This window comes from Arachis hypogaea, chromosome 15 (assembly GCF_003086295.3).
Source record: "Arachis hypogaea cultivar Tifrunner chromosome 15, arahy.Tifrunner.gnm2.J5K5, whole genome shotgun sequence".
NCBI classification, from domain to species: Eukaryota; Viridiplantae; Streptophyta; class Magnoliopsida; order Fabales; family Fabaceae; genus Arachis; species Arachis hypogaea.
The window spans coordinates 61,551,099-61,562,313 of record NC_092050.1 but is presented as its reverse complement, the minus strand read 5'-3'; the positions used below and the strand labels follow the sequence as shown (position 1 = coordinate 61,562,313).

Below are 11,215 nucleotides of genomic sequence, written 5' to 3'. Positions count from 1 at the left end.
GAGAGTATTTGAGGATTTCAGATGGTTATTTTTTGAAATAACTAACTGGATTTTTTAAAAATTTAAAATCTGAACTTTGAGAATTTGAAATTTGAAATTTGATGTGAAATAACTGAATAAGAGTTTTTGATGGCTAGCCCGGCCCATTTAGGCCCGGCCCGTTAAGCTCGTGGGTTAAATTGCCTGGCCCGTTTAAACCCGTTTTATTCGCGGGCCAAAATTTCTAGCCCGGACTGTTTATGGTTAGCCTGATGGGTTAAACCGACCAGCCCGTTTATCATTTAATTTTATTTTTTGAAAAATATTTTTACAAAAAATACCACTTTTAGGTAAAAAATATTTAAAAATAGGGTAAATACCCTTTCCGGCCCCTGAGCATTTTAAATTGGGACATGTCGCACCTTTATCATCCAGAAACCTCAACCAGGTCCTCAACCATCAACATTAGTGGATGTATCGACCCCTGTGACCGGTTGCCAACAGGTTGCCTGGATGACGTGTCAGGTGGAGGCTGAGTTGTCAAATGCAGGTGCCACGTGTCACTAGAAGTTATTGCAGGGACTAAAAACCTCCTCCCTGCCCAAACTGTTCTCAGCCCACCGACAACACCCTCCACTCACCACCCCTCCCCAGCACTCTTCCACCACCGCCAGCGCCGCCACCACTACAACCGCCTCACAACCTTCGCAACTCATGCGTGTCCTCCACCTCTTCTTCTTCCTCCACAACCTCCCAAAGCTTCACCCAATGGAGGTTCTCTCTCCCGACAACACCTTCCACCACCACCACCACTACTCCTCCGCCACAACAACCACTACCAACGCCAAAAAATATCGGGTTATTTTCCCAATGAGAAAGGAAAGGAAATTCTCATAACGTGCTGTTCATTTGTTCAATTCTGTTGGGCGAGGGAAGAAAAGAGAAACATGATGCGACGCAGGTTTATTGAGGCAATGCGTCGAGCACCTTCTGCCCACCTTCGTTTCAGATTCCTTTGCATCCAATCATCGCGAGAATCCTCCGAAAGTGATTCCGAGAGCCCTCAGAACTCAGAGAGCTTGTCTAGAAGGATCGAGAAGCTTCGGAAAGGGGAGGCTGTTGGGTCTGCCTTCTGCACTTGGATGGGTGATGGATTCCCCGTTCACAGAGGCCATGTCTTCCACGCCATCAACCGTCTTCGCAAGCTCAACATGAACAAACGCCCACTTGAGGTAACAACCAATCATTATTGCTTCCAAAAATATGATTTTTACTTCCAAAAACATTCCCTTAAGTTGAACTCATGTTACAATTATTGTAGGTGATGGAATGGGTGATCCGAGAGAGGCCCTATAGGCCTAGGGAACTTGATTACTCTTATCTTGTGGAATTCACAATTAAGCTTCATGGGATTGAACATGGTGAGAAGCTCTTCCCTCGCATTCCAACTGAGTTTCAGAATGAGTTGCTATACAACAATCTGGTCATTGCAATGCTGGATAAAGGTGTCATAAAGCTTTCACTTGAGTACATGAAGAAAATGAGGGAGTTGGCTTATCCCATCTCACATTTGGTCTTCAACCGCCTCATAATCCTGCATTCCTCACCCTCCAGGAAGAAGTTGATTCCGAAATTGGTGGTGGTTGTTGTGGAAGAAGTTGGTGGTGGTTGTTGTGGCGGAGGAGTAGTGGTGGTTGTTGTGGAAGGTGTTTTCGGGAGAGAGAACCTCCATTGGGTGAAGCTTTGGGAGGTTGTGGAGGAAGAAGAAGAGGTGGAGGACTCGCATGAGTTGCGAAGGTTGTGAGACGGTTGTAGTGGTGGCGGCGGTGGCGGTGGTGGAGGAGTGCTGAGGAGGGGTGGTGAGTGGAGGGTGTTGCCGGTGGGGCTGAGAACAATTTGGGCAGGGAGGGGGTTTTTAGTCCCTGCAGCAACTTCTAGTGACACGTGGCACTTGCATTTGACAACTCAGCCTCCACCTGACATGTCATCCAGGCAACCTGTTGGCAACCGGTCACAAGGGTCGATACGTCCACTAATGCTGATGGTTGAGGACCTAGTTGAGGTTTCTGGATGATAAAGGTGCGACATGTCCCAATTTAAAATGCTCAAGGGCCGGAAAGGGTATTTACACTTAAAAATATCTTTTTTTAGTTGATGGGTCGTATTTTCGGGTCAAATTAGGAGAAATATCGGCTAAAAGTACTGCTTTTTTGAAAAAAATGTAAAAAAAAAAAATAAACAGCCATCCGTTTAGCCTGCGGACTAGCCATTTAACCTGTCATTTTTTTCGGGTTAATCGGACTCAGCTTGTTTAATCCGAAATTTAAACGAGCTTAATTTTAGAGACAAAGTCCACCTATTTTGACGGTCCTATATTTCGTGGATAATTTTCATTTTTAACTCATATTGGACTAAATAAGTAGTCCATTATATACATTATATAAATATCCCATTGACTCCTTAGCGGAACTCATGAGTAAATGATCAACTTAAAATATTTTTCAAAGAAAATTTTATTTTTAGCCAAATTAGTTCTTTAAATTTGTATTCAATTATCAAATTAAATCTCAAAACTTTCAATATAAATCATGTCCATTTCTTTCTATATTTTATCCACATTCTATTATTTTGAATCGTAGTGGAGTTTCTCTGGTATATTGTGATAGTTTTAAACTATTATTAACTATTTTTGTGACTTACATATTTATAATTAGGGATAGAAATATGTCAAACCACTTATCAGGAAATTACAATTAGACTTATGTTTAGTCCTAGATTAGTTGGATTATCACAAAATATAGTCAAATTTAAACTAATTTGAAGTCTAAATTTATTAATAAATCAAGTTTTGATTTACAAATTAGTCTACTTCACTTGTCATACCTGTTTTAATTTGTTAATATGTAAATAAATATATAAATAATTTTTCATAAATAAAAAAATTAGATCTTTTAAATTTATTATATTTTATTATAAATATTTTATACATTTTAAATACTTTAAAAGCTTAGATATTTATATTATTATAAATATTAAATTTGATATATCGTACATTCTAAACCTTTTAATAGATTTCATGATAGGCCTACTTAATTACAGAACATGTTTAGTATTTAAAAATTCAGGCCTGCTACACATATAAGCCTTTTTGGCTTACAAGTTATACAAGTTGCTCCAAGTCCAAGAAAAAAACGCACGCACTACTTTTTTAGAATCAAGCGTCCAATGCACGCGCTTTAATCATCCTTCCACAACACGTTCACTCTTCCTCTTCTTCCTCGATCAAAACGTAAACCGTCAAAATTTAAGGGACATTCAAAACAAACTACGATTCTGCAGAAACGTTCCAACTCCTCGCAAAGAGTAGAAGAAATCAAGAAGAAAAGATACAAATCTCCATCAAAAATCACCAGAAAAAACGAAGAAACATTATTCAATGTACAGTTTTACTGTTCTTCTAGGTTTTTTCCTAGATTGTTTCTGTCATGTGCCTCATCCTTAACCAGCAAAACATTAAAAAATTTAAAGAAGAAATATACTGTCTCCCCATGTTTTGGGTGTATTTCTTAAATTCTTTGGGTGTATTTCTGTAACTGTTTGGGTGTATTTCTGTAACCGTTTGGGTGTATTTCTGAAGTTCCATTATCTTTAAAACGATTTCAAAGCTTGATTTCAGAAACTATGAAAATCGAAAAAAAAACCAAGCAAAGAGAGAAAGTACGAAGGAGATCCAACAAATTTGGCAAGAAACTCGAAAAAAGAAACGAAATCTTTTGAAAAATGGAAGTTATATATTTGCATGTTAATTAATTTGAATTGATTTAAAGTCTATTAAAGAGGCACGTAACATACACAACGCGTTTAGTGAGTTTCGTTCTCTTCAAACTTGTAAAGCTTGTAAACACAAAATACTTGTATATAGAGATTTTCTCTTAAAAATTAGCTTATAGCAAACTGTAACCTACTAAGGATAAAGTCTAATCTGGATCTGTTGTTACTCTTACTTACGGTCCTTAAAACATTTTTTGTGACTTTAAAACATTTTTTATTATTATTTATTGTGATTGTTCATGCATAACTTTTATTTCCATATTTTGTTTATTATTTATTAGAAATGACACAGTGGATAGTCCGCCCTTCTTCGCCAAGATCGGTCCAAAAAAGGTGAACCGCACTCCAAAGTCCAGAGTAAAAAATGCTAGTATATCGAATTTAAAAAAAAAAAAAAATTAATCTAAAAAATAATATGTAAAAATTTAATCATAATTCAAAATTAAATAAAAAATAGTCAAATTATAATATAATTTTTTGTACAATCTTTTTCTAAATTTGAAACGTCAATAAAATTATCCATAATAAAAATTTCAACTTAATTTTCAAATAACTAATTTTTAATAATAACAATATTTACAATATAATACAACACAAATAAAAACAAGAGTTATGATTAAAAAAAAAAACAAAATAACCATAATTATTTTAAGAAATAAGTTAAATTACATAACTACTTACATATATGAGTATAAAAGAAAATAAAATATTAAAAAATAAAATTAATAAAATTAATAACAAAATAAATAAAATTTTTTATTTTATTTCATATCCACACTCATTCACTCGCAACTAAAAGTTCTTTTTTACACAATTTATGAGACAGATTTGTCACTCATAAACGGCCTCAACATCAACAATGAAGTGTGCTTGAAAAACATAATTTTCAATTTTTGTACATATATTCTTATAGTATCACCCTTGTTGAAAAAACAAAGCTCTTTAGCCCAATGAACCAGCCCCTGCCAAAACTAGTGTATTTCGCAGTGCAAGCTTGGCGAATTTTTGAGAAAATTAATTTTGTCTCCCTTATATGTGATATATTTTGTTTCTAGCAAAAGTCATGAATAACACAACACATTAAACTTAAACTGAAGCAGCGAACCAAATATGCCTGGATTTAACGAAATTAATGTGGTTGTATGTTATAGTGAAGTTCGCCAAAAAAAATTGAAGGGGGGGAGGAACAAGATGTTTTACTAAGAATGTATAAAAAAAGAAATTGTGAATCATCCACATTAACTAAACAGGCACTGGGTACCCCTTCTTGGCCATGCTATCCAAAACATCGTTGAGAGATTGACAAAGACCCATAATCTGCAAAGCATAAACCATCACGGCAAAAGGTTAAGATTGGAAGGGTTCCTAGCCAATACAACATGCCCAATTAGATCCTTTTTTTTCATGATAATGCGGTATAGTAATAATATAAGCAGAAGATTTAGGCACAAAACGTAGCATATCATACGTTCAAGGTAATAACTATTTTTGTAATCTGTTGTCTGATTTCTTAAGGTTAAAAGAAATTTATTCATTCAGCATGTAGACATTGAATTCGAAAGAATGAGAACTTCTGCAGCTATCAATATTTCAAGACCTGCTATTTTTTAGTGCTTTTGTGAAGGAAAAAAAGTAACTCCTGTCAGGTATTCATAAAAAACATCATTAAAGTTACCTGCTGGTCCCATCGTTGCAACTCTTCAGTATCATCATCAAAATGTATAACAGCTTCAACCTGCAATAGTGACGCAAAAACTAATGTTAAACCCTTGCAAGAATACTGTCAACAAGAGTCATTCAATTATAAGTACCAATTATAAACTACGAGGCCATAACTGTAATGTATATACCTGATCAATAGATCCCCTCATCCTATCCTCATAAATCATTCTTGATGCTATCTTCTCGGCCTAAAAGCAAAATTTATTGTTAAACATAAAATCAAAACAAAGATGGACGGATTGAACTTGAATAAAAGTGTATGAATTAGAAACATAGGAAAATTCAAATAAAAACTTAGCAGCTTAAAAATGTAGATTGTTGAGACTAAATGCTATACCTTGTGAGGTGGGATCCCCAAAAGCGTCCCTAGCTCATCAAAGCTACAAAAGAATACAAACAGCTTAAAAGGGGTCTAACCTGATAATATCAATTTCCAATTAATCTAACCAAAAGGAAGCAATAAACTGGTGATAAAATTTCACAAACCTTATATTGGTATACAGTTTGCTTGCACTCAGAAGGTTATGTTCAATCATAGCACGGTCCAGCACAGTGAAATTATCTGGAAGAAGAGCTTTCTGTGGAAAAAGAAAAATAAAAACCGAGACAAATATACCATAACTTCCCAAAATAAGAAGATACACAATGCAAGCCTATATTAACCTGATGTGGTTTCAATTCTTCTGAAAATGCATCAATTTCGGGCTTTCTAAGAATTCTCTCCAAATACACCTGATATAAATGGGATTCACATTATACAATATAAGTGAGGAGCTGCAAATGTTAATGTTGTTGTAGGGTTTAAAGAGAGAGACCTTCTGCAGTATTGGATAAATCTTTAACTTTGAACACCGTTCATCCTAATCAAAGTACGCAAACATTAATATAATAAACATTTGACATGGCAAACAGAACTTACACAATTGTACACTCATTAATGATTGAATCAAATACCTTGTACAATGTTGCAAGAACACGTGAACGTTGCGGTCCTGCAGCTGCCAATATTGTGCACGTAACAGCAGCAGATAAAGCTTGCTCAAGGGCTTCCTCATTGATCTCCCTACAATAAAGAAAACAGCAAGTGCATACGTAGAAACATGTAATGATATCAATAAATTCACACAGAAAAATGACTGAATGCAAGGTACATACTCATCCCCTATTTGCCTTTTCTCAATTTGAGATATATCATAATATCGCAAAGCTGCTTCCAAGAATTTCCTCTTCAAATCTAAGATCCTTGCATAGCATACCTGAGGGGTAACAGAATTGGAAAAAAGAGATACAGATTTGTCAAGACTCAATGGATTTATGCATCATTCAGCTAAGTCATCTTTCACAGCTATAAGTTCAAACCTTATACTGCAAATTCAGTGCTTCATGCTGGCTATTGCTAACCAAAAATGATGCTTTATTAATAAAAGCTTCAGCATTGAAAGCATCATCATCCTGCCAAGAAAGGGTAGATTTTAATTGAAGACTTTACTTTGCAAATAATAATAACAATAAAAAAATGATTTGCCATCAGTAACAAAGACAAAAAGTGTAAGTAAATAGGAAGAAACAACCCTATACTTACAGAAGTTAAAATAATAGTGTTCGTCTGTATGCAAAAATAGAACAGGAATTGCAATAGACAGTATATAACTCTAAAAATCATTGATAATATATTATTGACTACTTCTGCTCTTCCATGACTTGCTACGAGTATATCCTATATGGCATTTCTGTTTTAAAAAAGTAAAAATTGATAAAGGAAGGATATAAGTAAGACTCAGAGAAAAATAGTACAAGATTGAAGGACAAGAGATCCTCCTAACAAGATCCAAAACAAACAAGAAAATAAAAAGTCAAACATGGTCTTAGAAACAGCACCGATCAAATATGTATTTCCTTGCCAAAAGAAAGGTCATTACCTCAAGGTATAAGCGGGCAATTTGGACACACTTTGACAACCTGAATTTATCATCAATAACCCTGATAAAATAATTCAAAATATAAAAATTAGTAAGGAAGGAGTGTGTTTATTATTTGGGGCTGAGACAATATTTCACACAAGCAAATAAATTTAGCAGCAAGAAATTTTCTAAGACCTCATTCCTGAATCCAGATCAATGCCACTGAGCATTTGAGCTGCTTTTGACCATTGTTCCTCAGATTCATAAAGCTCTGCAAGCTTCTCTCTAATAACTAAAACCTACAATAAAACAAGTGGTCATTATAGTTGACGGAAATGAATTAAAATACAAGAAGGCAAACATGTAGATAATATAATGAGAAATTTTGTATAAAGTCAAGGACAGTTTTAGTTACAAGTAAAATGTTTCCTCAACCCTCATACAGAATGTCTAACTGAACATCTTAACCAATTTACATATTTTACTTAGCTTCACTTTCTGTCAGCTTTACTACACATTCAAAACCCTGATGATTGACATAACAATGAACTACCATATCAATAATTAAGTTGTCGAATGCATATCCAGATAAATGGCTCTACCAAAAGAATGCTTTCTGTCATCTCCTTCCCACCAACTCAGAAGAATTTATACAATTGTTAAAAATAGCACAAAACGCGAGTAAAAAATTCCTCTTTACCAAACAAGTCTTATTGGTTCACAAAATTTACCCACCAAACTAGTGATAATTACGAAAAAAGAAAAATGATTCCTAGCACAGGGGGAAGGCGGGGGGTTCGGTTAGAGAACATCCTGGCAAGTATGTTTCCATAAACAACAATCAAGCACTGCTATTAAGTAGCATAGAATTTAAAATCTGCAGAATGTGTGAATTTAAACCTGCTCTTCGAAAGACACAACACGAGGCTGAATCTGCGCAAGGGTGTAATGTGCAATCTCTTTCTGTGTCTCCGGCTGTAATCGTCCCAATTCTTGAGCAAAAGTTTGTAACAGCTGCCGAGACACTACTAATGGGACATCATCCGACAACACTACGAAACCAAAAGCATCATTATCATGAACTTCGAATTGAGGAAAACAAATAAAACCCTAGATTAGGACAAGAAAAAAAAATTATGGTACAAGGAAAAGAAACTGAACTGTGGTCAATAAATCTCCTAGCTTGAACAATGTCATTGGAAGAAATAACGGTAGAAAGGATGTGCTTGTACTGCTCTATCTTTTGCCTCTGGTCTGTAATGGCAGAAGCACTCGCAAAAGCACTCTCCATTACTGTTTCAGCATCATCAACAACTATCAAAATCTATAAAACCCTAAAACCAAACAACTTAACAATAGAAACAAAGATTAGGAGTATGAATGTTCCGTTTTTATTCAAGTGTTGCACATAGCACAGGGCATATCATCATTCATTCACCCAACAAATCAACCAAACACTGTAAATAAAAAAATATAAAAAATAAATAGATAACTGATAAATTAGTAGTTCAGCAGGGAGCGGAAAAGTAAAGGGGGGAAACAAACTTAAAAGAAGAATAGAAAGAAAATAAACGAAGTGAGAAGAGTAATGCGAGGTGAGGTTATTAATTTTATTTTACCTATCGGTGTTGAATGATTGTTGATTGTGGCCGACAGGGTTCAACGGTGAACTTGTGGCTGTGCCTTCTCACTCTTCGCTTCACTTTTTAGCTCTTATAAATCGATTGATACGGAAACGGAATCCAGTCTCCACCCTCACTCTTCTTCCCTACGAAGAATAAACTCTCTTCCTTTTCCAGTTTTCCTTATGCGCGCTCTCTCTCTCCCTCCGACCCTCCTCGGGCCTTGCTTCAACCTTTTCTTTGACAACGGTTTGCTTCAATTTGGATTTCGATTCCCCTCCTGCCGGTTCTTTTAGTTTATGCTGGACTTGGCCCAATGTTTCATTAGAGCATTTCCGCTCCAGACAAAAACTAGAAGTTAATATTTAGCTCCCATGACCCAAAAGATGGATTTTTTTTTAAATAAACATTTTAAATGTTTTATTTTTCGAAATAGGTAATTTCAATATATTTTATGTATTTATATCTTATTATCTCAATTACAATGTAAACAAATTAATTATGAGTATATTTCATTTATACTATAAAGGGATAAGACATAAATTTTTAAACAAATCTCACGAGTGCACACATTATATTAGAAGTTGACGTACTCTACATAATCTACTTAATATACTAAAATTGGGTTTTCTCCCAACGAAAGAAAGTGAGGTGTCACTTTCTCGTGAACCCATTTTTCCTCCAAAATGAATGCATTTAATGAATAATGCATAATTATACTAATTTAGAAAATTATCTTTATTATAATTATATAAAATTAATATTTAATGCATTATTAAACTACTTATCAATTATTGATCAAAAATATTTTTAATTATTTTAATAAATAATGTATAATTATACTAATTTAGGAAAATATCTTTATTATAATTATATAAAATTAATATTTAATGCATTATTAAACTAATTATCAATCGAAAATATTTTTAAACATTTTAATTATATTCATTTTAATTATATTAATATCCTTATAATTCTTATTCATTATCCAATGATTTTATTAATGGCAAGTTGTTAACCCATTTATATTGATAATAATAATAATTTTATTAGGATAAATATTAAATTCTATTCCTAATATAAAAATATAAAATTTAATTCCTTTCATTTTTATTTTACTACTATAAAAAGACCATGTATGCTAGAAGAAAATATCATTCATTTACCATCTTTCTATGAGACGTCGTTGCAAGAAGGCAACTATCGTGAACACAAACTACCACACTCTCCAACTTTCGTGCTCATCATTTGGAGCTATATAAGATATGTTATCTACGAAGTATTTATAGTCCATGGTGTTATCATGTATGCATAAATAAAAAATGTTTCGTATTTAAATTTAAGTCATTTATTTGTTTGTGGTATATTGTAGTGTGAAATTAATTTCAATATGTGTTGTGTAATGATATTATGTTCTAATTTAAGTTTTTACTTTAGAACTGTATTATGATTTTATCTCATCATTTTTTTTAGATATCAAGTTGACGTATTTTTATTTATTATTATTATTGAAACGGATGTGATATGAAATGTACCAAAAAAAAAACTCTCACATTCAATTTATTTTATTATAGTCTTCTATCTATTCTATTTATTTTTATTTTCTTCTTATTCATTTTATTTTCTTTTTAAATGTTATATAATTTATTATAATTTATACCAATCTACTTAATATACTAAAACTGGGTTTTCCCCCAACTAATGATGGTAAGGTGTCATTTTCTCGTGAATCCATTTTTCCTCCAAAATGATTGCACTATTTCTCTCTTTTAAATTTATTTTTAAAAATTATCTTTAATTGATATAATTAGATTATAATTAGTATTTAATGAATGATACATAATTATACTAATTTAAGATAATCTCTTTATTATAATTATACTAATCTCTTTTAAATTTATTTCAGAAAATTATCTTAATTATAATTATATAACAATATTATACTTAGCATTTAGCATTTAATGAATAATTCATAATTATACTAATTTAAAAAATATCTTTATTATAATTATATAAAATCAATAATTAATGAGTTATTAACCTAATTATCAATCAAAAATATTTTTAACTATTTTAATTATATTGATATAATTCTATTTTTTATTCATTATCCTAAAATTTTATTAGTGATAAGTTATTATCTTAATGGTAACCTAAATA

The 11,215-nt window shown here is 32.9% G+C and overlaps 1 protein-coding gene across 3 annotated transcripts; it reads right to left on the bottom strand.

Annotated features, from left to right (window-relative positions):
* Positions 1-4,902: 4,902 nt before the first annotated feature.
* On the bottom strand, positions 4,903-9,431 carry LOC112750364 (COP9 signalosome complex subunit 4). 3 transcript variants are annotated; one of them, XM_072216324.1, is made up of 15 exons: positions 9,053-9,431; positions 8,595-8,781; positions 8,334-8,485; positions 7,629-7,732; positions 7,452-7,512; positions 6,892-6,984; positions 6,688-6,788; positions 6,487-6,595; positions 6,348-6,392; positions 6,196-6,264; positions 6,019-6,110; positions 5,870-5,912; positions 5,661-5,720; positions 5,486-5,545; positions 4,903-5,127 (listed from the first exon to the last, which is right to left on the bottom strand). In XM_072216324.1, exons 2-15 carry the CDS (start codon positions 8,722-8,724, stop codon positions 5,053-5,055), a joined length of 1,194 nt encoding a protein of 397 aa, XP_072072425.1. In that variant the 5' UTR covers positions 8,725-8,781; positions 9,053-9,431; the 3' UTR covers positions 4,903-5,052. The 3 variants fall into 3 exon arrangements, with proteins under 3 accessions (XP_072072425.1, XP_025654853.1, XP_025654854.1); XM_025799068.3 differs by having other exon boundaries at positions 8,595-8,726; positions 9,053-9,429; XM_025799069.3 differs by having other exon boundaries at positions 8,595-8,890; positions 9,053-9,423.
* Positions 9,432-11,215: the final 1,784 nt, after the last annotated feature.

Bases quoted from the DNA above. Each gene is read 5' to 3' on its own strand.
- LOC112750364 (XM_072216324.1), bottom strand. From the start codon at position 8,724: ATGGAGAGTGCTTTTGCGAGTGCTTCTGCCATTACAGACCAGAGGCAA. The intron at 8,486-8,594 runs GTTCAGTTTCTT...TTGGTTTCGTAG, and splicing joins TAGGAGATTTATTGACCACA to TGTTGTCGGATGATGTCCCA. The intron at 7,513-7,628 runs GTCTTAGAAAAT...TTATTTTATCAG, and splicing joins GATCTGGATTCAGGAATGAG to GGTTATTGATGATAAATTCA.